At 46.5% G+C, this 18691-nt stretch overlaps 1 protein-coding gene across 1 annotated transcript in view; it reads left to right on the forward strand.

Annotated features, from left to right (window-relative positions):
- LOC146863681 (uncharacterized) overlaps nt 1-18691 on the forward strand; it is a 301266-nt gene that overhangs the window by 240185 nt on the left and 42390 nt on the right. Inside the window, exon 7 of the mRNA XM_085627808.1 lies at nt 8648-8843. Within this exon, the coding sequence (XP_085483934.1) occupies nt 8648-8803 (156 nt within the window). The 3' untranslated portion in view covers nt 8804-8843. The remainder of the gene's footprint in view (nt 1-8647; nt 8844-18691) is intronic.

An 18691-nucleotide genomic window follows, 5' to 3' on the forward strand; every position in this document is an offset into this window, starting at 1 on the left:
GAACAGAGGCAAATAGTGGGTTAGGGTGAGGTAATGTATGCACTCCTTTCCTTTAATAAAAAAAAGGGTCCCTATGGTTAGTGGTGGCTTGGGAGGGGGTTGAACCACCCCTCCTCCAGCAGGGAGTTGGATGCTTGCAGGAGGGTTGGATATAGGGCCTGGTCACAGAGGGTCTGACAGCGGGCCATGGTGTGCAACCGACACTGCGTGACAAGGGTTGGCTTTACTTTATATTCAAGAAAAACTAAAAATTCACTGGAAAAAGGTTACATTGACGTTATAGTAACTTTTGATAAAAAGATCTGATTTTGTTTAAAAAAATTCCATGGATATCACTGCTTATGACCTCATGTATTACATCACCCAATAAATGTTTTAAGACATCATTTATGATATCAATGATGAGATCACAAATTACATAATTGTGGATATCACTTATGACATCAGCTAATCACGCACATGTACATAGGTTAGTACCTGGTGCGCATTGTACTGTAGTACTCTACACACACTGATGACACACATGTTAGTGTAAACGTGTGCTACTCGATATATACTCCCAGCACCCTTATTAGTGTAGGACTGTGCTCGCCTACACATAGTGGTTATCAAAAAATGGGGGGAAAATAGAGGTTAACGGTTAGGTTCACCCTCCAGCAGTACAAATATCTAAGAAAAACCTGAGCTAGTCAAGTCAAAAGAACCTAACCTCAAGGAATGGGCGGTGTCAGAAATCTATTGGATTCTGAAGTACACCAATTTGAGAGAAAGGGAAAAAATGTTTTCTTTCTTAAGTCCCCTCACTCACCAGGGTTTCCCCACGGTGACATGCTTCATCATTGGGGTCCTCCCAGTCCTCTACGAACTGAGGCGTGCTGCGACTAGCGGATTACGCAGGAGCACTAGAAATCAGAATATGTGTAGTGCAAGTGAAAATGTGGTGGAGTGGGATAAGGAAAATTAAAATAATCAGCTAGTGGGCCGAATAAACTTTATTGATGCTCCTGGCTGATATGCTTAAAAACGGGGTGATATGCTAAAAGGCCCTAACTATAATGGATAGGTGTACCTAGCATATGGTCTGGTCAACTAGTTTCGAGCTTCCCCAGCTCTTCTTCAGGACTACACCGGGACCAGCCCAGTGTAAAGACGCCACTCCCAGTTAACCTGATTCAGGTGCAAAAAGTGAGACGCTGCAACTGTAAGGCATGCGTTACAATTAATACATACGTAATGTACGTCAGGCAATATCTGTAGGATACAATAAGACAAATATTAAAGGGACAAAATAGTCATATGTACTGTTGTCAATATTAATTGTGAGCACACTACACCCAAGTGTTCGTACACTCTTGTCTCTGATGTGCCTCTTTGTGGTTTAAAACAAGAAAGAAACTATAATTAGCTTTCTCCATGCCGGCGATGTGCTGAAAAGTGAGTCGAAAATTACAATATATACAAAAGACTAACGCGTCTGACACAACATACAACACACACACCAATGACGAAAAAAAGACATTACATACATGGTAAACAGAGGGGGTGTGACATTCCACTTCATATACCATTCAAAATATCTCCTATCAATATGACCGAAATAACAGGTCTCACCTACTCACAAGATGAGGTAGATAGAATCATAGCGTCCATGCTTCCCCTGTCCGGGACCAGTACCAGGGACACCAACGAAGCCAGCCAATGCTGGGATGAGTTGACAGAATTGAAACGAGAACAAATTAAAACATTGATACATGGGATCATGATAACTGAGTATGTAAGAGCCAATATTGCCCCACGTGGCTTCATTGTCAGAAATGAACCCTTTATTTTCCAAAACGACAAACTCTTTAAAAAGGATTGGTCGTTAATATCCTGGCATTGCACCAGAGACTGGCTTGTGCTAATTATAAAAACTGCAGCACGCCTCTCTGAAGAAATGAAGAATGGCATTCATGATTTGGAAATTCGTTTAAAAACATATCAGAGCACAGCTGAATTGAAAAAACGACTTGAAGAACTCAACAAGACCATGACCGAATTTGAAATAGGTTTAAAGGACACGAAATATGCTAAACTACAAAAAGATCAGAAGAATTTCTCTCTAGAAAAAGTGTACCCTTACACTAGAGATGATTACATCCCCACAAATCGTAATCCAGGCTACAACACGGATAGCGATAATTCGGACACTGGTTCAGATCTTTCAGATTCGAGTATGAATTATAATTTTACCAACAGGAACAGACGATCGAGAGAAGGACGTCAAAGAAATAGAGGCGGACCAAGATTTGGTTGGCCTTCATATCAAAACATGCCACCATACACCCCACCACCACAGTTTTTCTACGGACCATCTCCGTTTCACCAATCTTACCCACCACAACCCTACCCATACTGGGATGGTCCACAGAACCAGGAACAGAGTCAGTCTTTTTTAGGGAGAGGAAAGACTCCATTAAGAGGAAAAAACAGACGAGGCCAACAGGTACAATGGGCCCAGCCCCTGGAGACAGTGAGGATCCACACACGGAGTATGGGTCCACCGAATATGCCCTCAACGAGCAACAACCAAGCTTAGTAGTCAATCTCTCCAAAGCAACTCTCACACCTATTCAAAAAACTGTTTTGGAAAAAGGATTAGGTTTTGTCCCCACAGCCTCGTTGGATAAATTCAGGCTGGTCTGCGAATTAAAAGAGTTTATTCGCAGGAATAAATTGGAAATCTACTTTAAAGACAAGGAACCTAACACTAACACTTCCACGGATACTGGATTACATAAAAAATCCAATTTTACTCCTCCATCCAATAACCTTCCCATTGAACTACTAGCTTTCGAAAAAGCAGTATTGAAGGAGGTCACAGAAATAGACCCCAAAACAATCAAAGTATTTCACAACACCAGTAAAATCGAAAAAGAGGCTATTCACCAACTATCAAATGATAAAGACCTGACAATAAAACCAGCAGATAAAGGTGGGGCAATAGTTCTACAAAATACACCTGACTACCAACAAGAATGCCTACGCCTGTTGGCTGATGAACGTAATTATCTGGCAATACAAAATGACCCCACCGAACGTCTACGGATAGAGATCGCGAGTCTGGTGGAAGAATCCTTGACTAATGATTGGATAAGTAGAAAAGAAGCGGATTTTTTGGAAAACAAAAAACCCATAATCCCTTATTTTTATACAATTCCAAATATACATAAATCAATGGAAGACCAATAGTATCAGGAATAGGGTCCATCCTGGAACCTCTATCTAAGTTTGCAGATGCTTTCTTAAGACCTTTGGTCCAAGCCACTGATACGTACCTACAGGACACAAAGGCAGTCCTTTGTCTAATCCAGGACCTTGAATTCAACCCTACAACCAGTATACTGATCAGTTTGGATGTAGAGAGCCTCTACACCAGTCTCCCACAAAAGGACACTCTAGATAACCTGGAGGAGGTACTTTTTCAAAGTAATTGGGTTTACCACACACCCAGACATGTGGTCCTTGAGTGTTGTCGCTTGGCCTTGACTGAAAACTTCTTCCAATTTAACAACTCCTTGTATAAACAAACCCACGGTACCAGCATGGGAAGTACATTTGTGCCGAGCGTAGCAGGGCTCTATGTACATCACCTTGAGAAGCAAAAAGTTCTCCATCAGAACAACCCACACATTGACCATATAAAACAATGGAAAAGATACATAGATGATGTGTTCGTGATCTGGGAAGGGACCAAAGAAGAGGCTGAGTTTTTCTTAGTTTGGCTAAACCAACAAGACCCTTTCCTGAAATTCACCAGTACCATGAGTAAATCCAATCTTGTCTTTCTAGATCTCAACATAACAGCACACGAAGGACGTATAATCACCACTACACATTTTAAGCCCACAGCAAGGAATTGCCTACTTGTGTATGATAGTTTCCATCCTAGAAGTTTGAAAGACAATCTTCCTTTTGGACAATTCTTGCGCCTAAGACGCAACTGCACCACACGACAAGATTACAAAATTCAAGCCAATGATCTATCACAGAAACTGATACGACGACAATATCCACAACATCTTGTGTCCAGGGCTCAAAAAAGAGCTTCAAATAATAATAGAGAGGCACTTCTGGAAGACAAACCCGAGACCACACAAAAAGACCGGAAAAGACAAATCTGCATTACCACCTTCAATATTGCATCAAACCAAGTAACCAAAATAATAAAAAAACATTGGCGGATCCTGAATAGTGGAGGTTTGGATTTACAAAAACCTATGTTCAGTCATCGAAAAGCCAAAAATCTGAGGGACTTTCTAGTTCATACTCGCCCTAACCCCACGAAAACCATTGGTCCTCTACGTCTGCTCCATCCACTACCTGAGGGCCATTACTCATGTAGTAACTGTAGTGTATGTCATTTAACCAAAGCGACAAAAACAGTAACCTATAACAATGGAATGACATGGAACCTTCGATCCTTCACCAATTGCAATACAACAGGGGTGGTATATCTTATCACCTGCGTTTGCAACCTTCACTATGTGGGGATGACCACAAGGAAGCTGAACACCAGAATAATTGAACACCGAAGCACTTTTAGGTGTAAACACAGCAACACCAAAATGACCACTCATTTTCTGGAAAAACAACACACACCTAATGACCTCAACTGGGTTATTCTGGAACACGTAAACAATCACTCAAACATTGAAACAAAACTACACGAAAAAGAACAACGATGGGTGTTTAAGTTGCGCTCTGACAGCAGAGGTCTGAATGATGACATACCCGGGGGACAATTTACATGACAAGATACCCAATGTATCTTCCTTAATCCTACTATGCTCCTCAAAGCAGTCTCATTGTGAACTTTCACTACATCTCCTCACATTTATTATCATGTAAATTAATCATGTGATTCTAACCCTTTTTCCAATATCTTTATCACTCTTTGTTGGGTAATTAATTCCCTACCTCTGATTACCTTTCGAACCAGGACAGGTACCGTATTTCGAACTGTCTATTATCTGGTATGAGGTTGATAAAGTTTTTTCATTAAACCGAATTTTTCTATCGTATTTTGGCCCTATCCATCATGGCCGCTTCTTGGTGATAACGCCCTTTATTCTCTCCCTCCCTTTTTTTATCTAATTCACCACGCATGAGGCATTAACTCTTGTTTTGTAAATTAGTCCTTTTTCACCATAACTTAAGTGTCTGATCAGATGTGAACATCATGTCTCATCGATTATACACACTCTCTCGCACAGTCCGCCCAATCCAAAATGGCGCCTCCCGGAAGGGACTTCGAACACGAGCCCTCCTCGCTTTCTATGCAAAACTACCCATTGATAACTAGCTCCGCACCGGGGACACGCCAGAATGCGGTCCGTGAGGTTTGGCCCCAGTAGGTGTTCGTGAGTGTGGTTGTCCACGTACAAGTAAGTGATAGCACTAGGCAAGCTCATTATGCCTACTCGTTACGCGGAGAACAGTTCTTCTTCCCGTTATTCCTCTCTCCAAGGGCGAACCATGAATACGGAGCACGCCACAGTCCTAACGACCTCATTTACATTTACATTTTTCCTTAGATGTACGAGATCGCCACACCCCCTCCGTTGACCATGAGGCACATTGTTGCTTTTTAAAATGTATGTAATGTCTTTTTTTCGTTATTCGTGTGTGTGTTGTATGTTGTGTCAGAAGCGTTAGTCTTTTGTATATATTGTAATTTTCGACTCACTTTTCAGCACATCGCCGGCATGGAGAAAGCTAATTATAGTTTCTTTCTTGTTTTAAACCACAAAGAGGCACATCAGAGACAAGAGTGTACGAACACTTGGGTGTAGTGTGCTCACAATTAATATTGACAACAGTACATATGACTATTTTGTCCCTTTAATATTTGTCTTATTGTATCCTACAGATATTGCCTGACGTACATTACGTATGTATTAATTGTAACGCATGCCTTACAGTTGCAGCGTCTCACTTTTTGCACCTGAATCAGGTTAACTAGGAGTGGCGTCTTTACACTGGGCTATTCCCGGTGTATTCCTTAAGAAGAGCTGGGGAAGCTTGAAACTAGTTGACCAGACCATATGCTAGGTACCTATCCATTATAGTTAGGGCCTTTTAGCATATCACCCCGTTTTTAAGCATATCAGCCAGGAGCATCAATAAAGTTTATTCGGCCCACTAGCTGATTATTTTAATTTTCCTTATCCCACTCCACCACATTTTCACTTGCACTACACATATTCTGATTTCTAGTGCTCCTGCGTAATCCACTAGTCGCAGCATGCCTCAGTTCGTAGAGGACTGGGAGGACCCCAATGATGAAGCATGTCACCGTGGGGAAACCCTGGTGAGTGAGGGGACTTAAGAAAGAAACTTTTTTTTCCCTTTCTCTCAAATTGGTGTACTTCAGAATCCAAAAGATTTCTGACACCACCCATTCCTTGAGGTTAGGTTCTTTTGACTCGCCTACACATACTCTCAGCACCCTTGTCAGGTTAGGAACGTGCTGCTCTACATATGCCCTAACACCTTTGTTAGTGTTCCTCTGTTCTACCCTACACATCTTTCACACACCTTTGGTAGTGCAAGATTGTGCTCGTCTACACATACTGCAAACATCCTTGTTAGTTTGGGAGTGTGCTATGCTACACACACTCTCAGCACCCTTGTCAGGTTAGGAAAATGCTGCTCTACATATGCCCTAACACCTTTGTTAGTGTTCCTCTGTTCTACTCCACACATCTTTCCCACACCTTTGATAGTGCAAGATTGTGCTCGTCTACACATACTGCAAGCATCCTTGTTAGTGTGGGAGTGTGCTACGCTACACACACTCTCAGCACCCTTGTCAGGTTAGGAAAATGCTGCTCTACATATGCCCTAACACCTTTGTTAGTGTTCCTCTGTTCTACTCTACACATCTTTCCCACACCTTTGATAGTGCAAGATTGTGCTCGTCTACACATACTGCAAGCATCCTTGTTAGTGTGGGAGTGTGCTATGCTAAACACACTCTCAGCACCCTTGTCAGCTTAGGACCGTGCTGCTCCACATATGCCCTAACACCTTTGTTAGTGTTCCTCTGTTCTACTCTACACATCTTTCCCACACCTTTGATAGTGCAAGATTGTGCTCGTCTACACATGCTGCAAGCATCCTTGTTAGTGTGGGAGTGTGCTATGCTACACACACTCTCAGCACCCTTGTTAAGTTAGGACCGTGCTGCTCTACATATGCCCTAACACCTTTGTTAGTGTTTCTCTGTTCTACTCTACACATCTTTCCCACACCTTTGATAGTGCAAGAGTGTGCTCATCTACACATACTGCAAGCATCCTTGTTAGTGTGGGAGTGTGCTACGCTACACAAACTCTCAGCATCCTTGGTATTGTAAGAATGTGTTATTCTACACATACTCCTAGCAACCTTGTTAGTGTAAAAGTGTGCTAACCTACACATACCCCATGCACCTGGTTAGTGTGCTATTGGTGTTCTACACACCTCAAGACAAACTTCTAGCACCAGTGTTAGTGAGTATGTAACTCTACACATAGCCTCGGGACCCTTGTTAGTGTGTGAGTGAGATACACGTTCCCACTGCCCTTGTTACTCAAAGATTGTGCTAGTCTACATTTTCTTCACCCTTGTTAATAACAGAGTGGTTACTCAACACTCTTTACTGTACTCTGCAAATACTCCCAGTACCCTTGTTAATGTAAGAGTGTGCTACTCAACACACACTCCTAGCACCGGTGTTAGTGAGTATGCAACTCCACACATACTCCCAGCACCCTTGTTAATGTAAGAGTGTAGTACTCAACACACACTCCTAACCCCGGTGTTAGTGAGTATGTAACTCCACACATACCCTCAGGACCCTTGTTAGTGTGTGAGTGTGCTACTCTATACATGTTCCCACCACCCTTGTTTCTGAAAGATTGTGCTAGTCTACACATACTTCCAACACCCTTGTTAATAACAGAGTGGTTACTCAACACTCATTCCTGTACTCTGCACATACTCGCAGTACCATTGTTAATGTAAGAGTGTGCTACTCAACACACACTCCTAGCACCGGTGTTAGGGAGTATGTAACTCCACACATACCCTCAGGACCCTTGTTAGTGTGAGAGTGAGCTATACGTTTCTGAAAACCAGACCAGATGTTAGATTTGTTAAGGATCATTTTTGCAGCTTGGCTGTGGTTTCTTGACACAAAAGTCTTTTCTCAATGAAATGGGCGGTCCCACTCCTGACAGAGGAATGAACTAAACACGAGGAGATGTAAGACACATTTGGGACCCATCTTTCATACACTTGCTTGTGATGGCTGCACGTTCTTGAACAATAACCTGTGTTCACCCAGGGAAATGTACCAGCCACAGACATTTTTAAACTTGGAAACGTGTGAAATGTGATTTCCATGAATTGCGCACTTTTAAATGAAGAAAAACATGCTCAGTGCACTATTGTGAATCTCTCACGAAACGCGGTGCCCACTTGTATCACCCTCACTCCCTCTGGGCAGGGGCTTGTATGTACATTATCAGGGACCTCAAATCTGACTCAGTCCTCCCAACTGCATTATGGTAAATGCATTTCAAGTAGTCTGTGACTGACTGTTTGTTCCAACTACTCACAGATCTCAGAAAACCAGGGTCGATATGGAGCCCTTGTGAAGAGGCAGCTGGATTTTGAGAAGCTGTACGCCAAAGCCGGAAAATACACAATACAAGCAGGAGATGCACCTGTGGGGAACACCACAGGAGAAGAACCAAAGAACAAGAATGAAAAATAAATAAGGCATCATCATCATACAGAGCTGAAGCATTCTTCAGGTGAGTGATATTAAAGAGGAAGAATGCTGTCTTTAAAGCCTGTATTAAGTTAAGTTCATGCATGTTGGTAGCATTGGTAAGAAGTCGTTTGACAGCCATCTGCTTTAGTTACACTTCTGTCCTGCAGGTATGGAGTGCAATATATTCCTATGGACACTGATCTCCCAACTCTTTATCACATTTTCTTTTCATACACTGTTTGGAAGGGAACCACCCAAACCATCTGTAAATCCAATCAGCTTAGATCAGGTGTACAGGTGATTACAGTTTAAAACGCACCAGTGGGTTCCACGTGATACAATATCTGTCACACGAAGACCTCCCTCTTGCAGCGTGGGCTCATGTGAAGACCTCCCTCCTGCAGAGTGAGCTCATGTGAAGCCCTCCCTCCTGCAGCGTGGGCTCATGTGAAGACCTCCCTCCTGCAGCATGGGCTCATGTGAAGACCTCCCTCCTGCAGGGTGGGCTCATGTGAAGACCTCCCTCCTGCAGGGTGAGCTCATGTGAAGACCTCCCTCCTGCAGCGTGGGCTCATGTGAAGACCTCCCTCCTGCAGCGTGGGCTCATGTGAAGACCTCCCTCCTGCAGCGTGGGCTCATATGAAGACCTCCCTCCTGCAGGGTGGGCTCATGTGAAGACCTCCCTCCTGCAGCGTGGGCTCATGTGAAGATCTCCCTCCTGCAGCGTGGGCTCATGTGAAGACCTCCCTCCTGCAGGGTGGGCTCATGTGAAGACCTCCCTCCTGCAGGGTGAGCTCATGTGAAGACCTCCCTCCTGCAGCGTGGGCTCATGTGAAGACCTCCCTCCTGCAGCGTGGGCTCATGTGAAGACCTCCCTCCTGCAGCGTGGGCTCATATGAAGACCTCCCTCCTGCAGGGTGGGCTCATGTGAAGACCTCCCTCCTGCAGCGTGGGCTCATGTGAAGACCTCCCTCCTGCAGCGTGGGCTCATGTGAAGACCTCCCTCCTGCAGGGTGGGCTCATGTGAAGACCTCCCTCCTGCAGGGTGAGCTCATGTGAAGACCTCCCTCCTGCAGCGTGGGCCCATGTGAAGACCTTGGCCTTCAGGATGGGTGCATGTGAAGATCTCCCTCCTGCTAGATGGCTGAATGCAAAGACTTCCCCATGTAGCATTAGTATATTGTATGTGAAGACATCCTTCCTGCAGCATGGGCTACTGTGAAGTCCTCCCCTTTGTACTGCAGGTGCATGGAAAGACCTCCCCCTGTAGCATCAGTGTTAGTGAAGACGCCCGACTGCAGCATGGGTGGTTTCATAGAGCTCCCCCTTCAGCATAGGTGCACGCGAAGGCCTCCTGGGTGGGTGCATGAGAAGACCTCCTCCTGTGACATGGGTGCATGAGAAGACCTCCACCTATGGCATGGGTGCATGAGAAGACCTCCACCTGTGGCATGAGTGCATGAGAAGACCTCCTCCTGTGGCATGCGTGCATGTGAAGATCCCCCACCTGCACCATGTGTATGGGAAGGCCTCCTCCTGCAAGATGAGTGCATGTGAAGATCTCCCTCCTGATAGATGGCTGAATGCAAAGACTTCCCCATGTAGCATTAGTATATTGTATGTGAAGACATCCTTCCTGCAGCATGGGCTAATGTGAAGTCCTCCCCTTTGTACTGTGGGTGCATGGGAAGACCTCCCCCTGCTACAGTGTTAGTGAAGACGCCGGCTGTATGAAGTAGGATCTGCTTCACATCGGTACCCCCACTTTTTGCTGGTGTTTCACTGTTTTTCGACCTTAGTCTGGCTGTGGCCCTGCTAATCAGGACCCCATCCTAGCTGCTTCCTCTCTAAAATGGTTTCCATGTACATTAGGTACATATCTAATTGGATTCTGGAGTGCCTTATAAGCCCCTAGTATATGGTATACTATGTACCTAGGGCATAGGTACCTCAGAGGCCTACCAGGGGCTGCAGCATGTATTATGCCACCCCTGCGAAGCACTCCAAAATGGCACCACAGACACATATAAACACATATAAACCTATAAGCCACTCCTATGGCAGGCCTTGACAATCCTGAAGGCTTGGTTTTATGTGAGAGGGTGCCCAAGCATGAGCTGAGCCCCTCTGCAGCTTTCGGAAATACTTCCTTATGGCTGTTCTGTGATACAGCCATACCATATTCTCTTAAGTGCATTATAACCTTGCGGTAAATGATAACTTTGGGATGGCTGCATCAAAACATGTCGTGTTTGGTGTCAAACGCTTTGGAATACTACCCCCCCCGCCAGTTTTGGCGGCAGGGCTAGCATTCCTCCCTTCTAGAGGGAGAGACATGTTCACACTGGCTAAGCCCGGTAGGACTTTCCTGAGCCCTGGCATCACAAAAGGAATGCTTCTGCCACAGACACGGGTCTGGTCTCCTGCTGCTGATTGAAACTCCGGCAGGGGAGGCCTGGACAATACGTTTCCTGTCGAAGGGAGGTGTGACCACCTCCCCAGACAGGTTGATGTGTATTGGGGCTGGGCGGGAGCACTCTCTGGTGCTTTGAAGTCCTGCACTGGGGGCACGTTTGCTGTCCCTGTGCATAGCCCAGTTCAAACCGGTTGCAGGGGCTACCTGCCCCTGCTCTGGCGTGGAACTGGACAAAGGAAATGGGTGTAACCACCCATCTTTCCAAGCCCACCCATAGGTGGGGCCTTAGACTTAGTCCATCCCCTAAACTTACTGTAAGTATAGGAATCCAGTCCCTAGGACTTTAGATTACCCTGGACGAAACTATGCAACATATATCCTGGACCTTCAACGTTCTATGCTGACTAGAAGACTGAAGAGATCTCCCTTGGGGTCAAGGAGTGACTCCCCTGCTTGGCAGGCACCAAAGAAGCAACTGACCGGTCTGCATCGCTAAAGCTCCCGCCGGAGCCCGAAGTCTTTGCATCACCAGAGGTGGGTTTCCAGACTTCCCCGAGGCTACCCTGAGTCCACAGCAAAGCTGAGGCCCGTGGCTATCGTGGGTGATGTGGAACCGTGACCCTGGACACCATGAATTTTTGCAGCAACACTATCTTCCTGGTCCTCCTCGAAGTTGTGCTTTGGGCTCCGAGTATCCCCAGCCTTGAGCACCTCCTGCACCAAAGATTGTTGGCCTCCACTCCACGAGTGACCAGTGGGCCAGCTTCAAGTGCGACCGCTTGAGGCTCCTTCGCGATAACTAGCCCCGTTGACTAGCAGGTTCCCACGAAGGCAACTCCTTTACTGATTGAGCGTTCCTGGCTGCACCAGACCTGACTTACCCTTGCTGGGTGAGTCCCTCAGACCTTGCTGGTCTGCACCGCAGTCCTCTCTCTAAATTCCAGTGACTTGCCGTTGCCAAGGCTTGTTGGGTCCTTTCTGGTCACCGACACCACAGCACTCGACAGACTTCGTGGGTCAGCTTGAATTCGGCTCGTGGACTTTGTCGAGGCCTCCTGGACCTCGTGGCTGAAGAGTCAAGACACCCATCAACTCACCTGAAGCACCCGACATCTTTGGGCATTGGTCCATCCTGCCCTTGGTCACTGGCTAGTGACCCAGACTCTGTCCCCTCTGCTTTCAGGTTCCTTACATCCTAGATCCAGGCTTGGATATTTCCGGACACTTCTCCTCTTCACGGAAGCAGCAGTTCTTTGCAGGCTCCCATTGAAATCGACAACGCGACCCGACACCAAAAGACACCTATGCACCCGGCTTCCCTGGGTGAGGTAACTCGAGTACTCCGGTGCTCACGTGCTTCTTAAGTCCAAGAGGGTTTTGTCCTGACTCGATTAGAAGTTTCCCTAATCTTAAAATTTCCAGCCGCGACATTGCCCATAGAAGATAATGGGGAACCCGCGGTTGTGTTTACACACTGCATACTGTCCCCGTGGGCCCCCTGTTTCACTACCTTGGGTGGGTCCTTGGGGTCCCAGCGATTCTAGAGGCTATAGGCCTAGTGTCTATCCCAGTCGTGGTTCGTATACCACTTTTTTGGTATATGGTTTGGTAAGCCCCTAGGGCCCAAACGTGTATTTGTGCTAGTACTAATAATTGCTATCTTGTAAGTTAAGTACTTCGAACTCCAGTCTCATAAAGAGACTAGAGGGGTGTGTGTTAACCTAAATACATATATTTTAAATATATACCTGGCGTGGTTGTCTTTTCATTTGATCATTCAAGAGATTATAGACTGGTAAAACAAGCTGCTTTACATTTCTTCAAGACTTAGCCTGAAGGCTGCTCTCCATAGCTACCACTAGGATAGCTTTCATATAAGGTTGTCTTTAACCATTCACCATAAGGGCTTGTTTGGACTGATACAAGGTGCCCACTAGAACTAGTGGACAGCATATATCAGGCCACCTTATAACATTGGTGTGCAGCATGTGGGATTCCAGCTTGCTATTGTTTTACCAGATAATCTCAATCGAATTGATCAACTGAAAACAACTAAAGGTACCAGAGGTACATATAATATCAAGTTTAGCTACAGTAAGTTCTACTGAACTTAGAGTTGTGTGTTAAGGGATATCACACCCTTTCTACAACTCAAGAGAGTTTAGTAAGCCACACTAGTGTAGGTAGTGCAATACACCACACCACATTAGTAATGTCTAACCAGCCAGGAACCACTGGGACCTACCAGGAACCAGTGAGCTGCTTCCCTATAAATATGAGGATCTCACCTTTGCTCAGCTTAGGGCCTTATGTTCCATTAGGAAGCTGAAGACAGGCAAAAGTCCATCCACATAGCATCTCATAAAGATACTGAAACTGGATGATATCACAGGGCCTAGTGGGCCTGAGGATGTATGACGTTACAACGCATACTATTACAACGCATACCTTTACAACGCATTTTTTACAACGCACAATCCATTACAACGCATGACATTACAACGCAGGACACTACAACGCATTTTAAAAAAATACCTTACAACGCATATCCATTACAACGCATACTACCTTTACAACGCATACCATTACAACGCATAATATTAAATTGCATTTAAGGTAAGTATTAGATAGTATAGGGTTAAAAAATACTATTCTAACTCCAGGGGGTGCAACAGTAGGGTAAGTGTTGGATAGTATAGGGTTAAAAATTACTATTCTAACTCCAGGGGGTGCAACAGTAGGGTAAGTGTTGGATAGTATAGGGTTAAAAATTACTATTCTAACTCCAGGGGGTGCAACAGTAGGGTAAGTGTTGGATAGTATAGGGGTAAAAATTACTATTCTAACTCCAGGGGGTGCAACAGTAGGGTAAGTGTTGGATAGTATAGGGGTAAAAATTACTATTCTAACTCCAGGGGGTGCAACAGTAGGGTAAGTGTTGGATAGTATAGGGGTAAAAATTACTATTCTAACTCCAGAGGGTGCAACAGTAGGGTAAGTGTTGGATAGTATAGGGGTAAAAATTACTATTCTAACTCCAGGGGGTGCAACAGTAGGGTAAGTGTTGGATAGTATAGGGGTAAAAATTACTATTCTAACTCCAGGGGGTGCAACAGTAGGGTAAGTGTTGGATAGTATAGGGGTAAAAATTACTATTCTAACTCCAGGGGGTGCAACAGTAGGGTAAGTGTTGGATAGTATAGGGGTAAAAATTACTATTCTAACTCCAGGGGGTGCAACAGTAGGGTAAGTGTTGGATAGTATAGGGGTAAAAATTACTATTCTAACTCCAGGGGGTGCAACAGTAGGGTAAGTGTTGGATAGTATAGGGGTAAAAATTACTATTCTAACTCCAGGGGGTGCAACAGTAGGGTAAGTGTTGGATAGTATAGGGGTAAAAATTACTATTCTAACTCCAGGGGGTGCAACAGTAGGGTAAGTGTTGGATAGTATAGGGGTAAAAATTACTATTCTAACTCCAGGGGGTGCAACAGTAGGGTAAGTGTTGGATAGTATAGGGGTAAAAATTACTATTCTAACTCCAGGGGGTGCAACAGTAGGGTAAGTGTTGGATAGTATATTACTATATTATGCGTTGTAATGGTATGCGTTGTAATGGTAGTATGCGTTGTAATGGAATGCGTTGTAAAGGTAGTTTTTAAAAATGCGTTGTAGTGTCCTGCGTTGTAATGTCATGCGTTGTAATGGATTCTGCGTTGTAAAAAATGCGTTGTAAGTGTAGTGCGTTGTAAAAGTTGCGTTGTAAAGGTTGTTCCCCGGGCCTGATGATGTAGACAGTGTGGGTGGGGCAGCACCTGAGGGTGGGTCTAGGGGTGGAAACTCCCCTGACCCTAACTCTAATGCTGACCAGACTAGTGACAATGGCCAGACTCTGGTGAACACAGACCACCAGGATGAGGATGAGGAGGATGACAATAATGCTACTTCCTTTATTCCTCCTGGTAGGCCTGACAACAGGGCTAGAATGGATAGATCTCGGTCAAGGAGATCTATCCAACCACAGCGCCAACGCCAACGACATTCCACCCTCACAAGAACTGTGCGACTCGCTGGCCGCCTTCTTCCACCGCAAGGTCGCTGACATCCACGAAAGCTTCAACACCATGACTTCCCCGACAACGCCAAAGCCCACCGGCCCTACGAAAACCACCCGCATCAACTGCCTGACCTCCTGGACCAACATCAATGATGACGAGACACGCAAGGTCATGAACTCCATCCACTCAGGATCACCATCAGACCCCTGCCCACACCACATATTCAACAAAGCAGACGCAACCATCGCACCCCAACTACGGAAGGTTATCAACACCTCCTTCGAGACGGCTACATTCCCGGAAAGCTGAAAGCACACCGAAATCAACGCCCTTCTCAAGAAGCCCAAGACGGACCCCGAGGACCTCAAGAACTTCCGGCCCATCTCCCTACTCCCGTTCCCGGCGAAGGTCATCAAGAAAATCGTCAACAGGCAACTGTCCAGCTACCTCGAGGACAACAACATCCTAGACCCGTCCCAGTCCGGATTCAGAAGAAACCACAGCACCGAGACGGCGCTCATCGCTGCCACAGACGACATCAGGCTCCAACTAGACAATGGCAAAACATCAGCCCTCATCCTCCTGGACCTGTCAGCCATCTTCAACACGGTCTGCCACCAGACAATAAAGACACGCCTCCAAGAAGCCGGAATCCAAGAGAAGGCCCTGGACTGGACCACGTCCTTCTTCTCCGGCAGAACCCAGAGCGTCCGCCTCTCACCCTTCCGATCCGAAGCCACCGACATCATCTGCGGCGTACCCCAAGGAACATCCCTCAGCCCGACACTGTTCAGCGTCTACATGGCCCCCTCGCACACGACACCCGCCAGCACGACCTCAACATCATCTCCTATGCCGACAACACCCAGCTCTTCCTCTACCTCACCAAGGACCCACACACTGCCAAAACCAACCTCCACGAGGGAATGAAGGCCATCGCCGAATGGATGAGGAGCAGCCAACTAAAACTGAACTCGGACAAGATGGAGGTCCTCATCCTCGGATCCACCCCCTCAGCCTGGGACGACTCCTGGTGGCCGACCACGCTGGGGACAGCACCAACACCCACCAACCACGCACGCAACCTAAGAATCATCTTCGACTCCTCCCTCTCCATGTCGAAGCAGGTCAACGCCGTCTCCTCCTCCTGCTACAACACCCTCCGCATGCTCCGCAGGATCTACAAGTGGATCCCTACCGAAACAAGAAGAACGGTGACACAGGCCCTCGTCAGCAGCAGGCTGGACAATGGCAACACACTCTATGCCAGAATCCCGGCCAAACACCACCGACGACTGCAACGCATCCAAAACACCTCCGCCCGACTGATCCTCAACGTCCCTCGCCGCAGCCACATCACCACCCACCTGAGATACCTACACTGGCTGCCCGTCAACAAGAGGATCACCTTCAAGCTCCTCACCCACGCACACAAAGTACTCCACAACACCGGACCAGCCTACCTCAACAGCAGACTCAGTTTCTACACCCCCACCCGCCAGCTCCGCTCCGCCAGCCTTGCCCTCGCCGCTGTCCCCCGCATCCAACGAACGACCTTTGGCGGCAGATCGTTCTCCTTCCTCGCCGTCAAAACCTGGAACACCCTCCCTACCCACCTTCGACAAACCCAAGACCTGCTCACCTTCAGAAGACTCCTCAAGACCTGGCTCTTCAAGCAGTAGCAGCACCCCCTCCCTCAGCACCTTGAGACCCTCACGGGTAGGTAGTGCGCTCTACAATGATTGATTGATTGATCCAGTCTAACTCCTCCATAGGAACCTCTGTTTCTTCTCACAGAGGAAGGGAAAACTCCCAGGAGAGGAGAGAGAGAGACTGCTGAAGTATGAGCAAGTTCAACCTCAGAAAGCAGCAGATGGCCTTAGATAGGGAAGCCCTGGAGCTCTACAGAGCTAGTAAAAAAGAGGGACTAGAGTCCCTTGGTGGCAGCAATTTCCCTAGAGATAGGGAGAGGTCTTATGGCCATAGAAACCTAAGTACGGTGTCCCTCCCTACCAGAGTGGGGATGACATCCACAAATGGATAACTGCCTTGCAGAGGGCCTGTAAAGTACAGAAGGTCCCTCAAGGTCAGTGGGCAGCAATCTTATGGCTCTCCTTTGCGGACAAAGGTAGAGACAAGCTCCTCACTGTAAGAGAAGAGGATGCTGATGACTACAAAGTCTTGAAAAGTGCACTGATAGATGGGTTTGACCTAACAACTGAACAATACAGGTTAAAGTTCAGAGACACCCAAAAGGCACAAATTCAGGACTGGGTTGACTTTGTTGACTATGCTGCTAAGGCTCTGGAAGGTTGGTTATTGGGCAGTAAAGTGTGTGACTTCATAGGATTGTACAATCTGATAATGAGGGAGCAGATTCTTAATAACTATCAAAATCAACTGTTGCACCCATACCTGGTAGACTCGGATCTGACCTCTCCCCAAGAATTGGGAAAGAAGGCAGACAAATGGGTCAGAACCAGGGAAAGGCAGAAGGTACAGAACCAAGGTGGTGACCCAAAGAAGCAAGATTCCAAAAACTCTGACAAGGGTGGGGACAAGGGTAAAGACCGGAAATCTTCTCAAGGGCCCCAAAAATCTTCTTCAGGTGGGGATTCACAGTCAGGAAAGGGTAAAGGCCAAAAGAAACCTTGGTGCAAAATCTGTAAACAGAAAACTCACTTGACTAGTGACTGCACCAAGGCCAAAGAAAATACTCCAGTCCCCACCAATGCCCCTAAGGCACCTGCTCCCCCTAGTGCAGTTACAATTGGTGGTGGGAATACACAGAATAAGGGTGTAGTAGGGTTGACCCTGGGTTCTGAGATGGACTTTGGCCTAGTCAGAGTACCAACTCAGGCTGTGTTTGTCAGTAATGGAGGCATGGATATGTCCCCCTTTGTGAGTCCCAGTAACTTGGGCAAATACAGACAGCAGCCTTTAATTATTGGAGTAGAAGCTTGGGCATTCAGGGACATAGGAGCAAGTGTCACAATGGTGACAAAAGATCTTGTGGATCCTGGGCAGATTATACTTGGTGAGATGTACCAAGTGACCAATGCTAGCAATGTCAGAACAGACCATTCTCTGGCAGTTGTTAACTTCTCCTGGGGAGGGGTAACTGGCCTTAAGAAGGTTGTGGTAAGTGCGGACCTACCAGTACAATGCTTGCTTGGCAATGATCTAGAGACTTCAGCTTGGGCTGAAGTGGAGCTCAGGACACATGCAGAAATGTTAGGGATCCCTGCACATGTCTTTGCTGTGACCAGGTCACAGGCAAAAATGTCAAAAGCTGGACAGGCCCTGGATTCTGGAATAATGGACCAGGTGCCTCACAAGAGGAGGAGCAGCAGTAGGGTTAAGGTAGAGCCTTCCCACCTGTCTCAGGATACTGATCAGTCTCCTCAGGGAGAT

This window comes from Triturus cristatus, chromosome 2_1 (genome assembly GCF_964204655.1).
Source record: "Triturus cristatus chromosome 2_1, aTriCri1.1, whole genome shotgun sequence".
Lineage (NCBI taxonomy): Eukaryota > Metazoa > Chordata > Amphibia > Caudata > Salamandridae > Triturus > Triturus cristatus.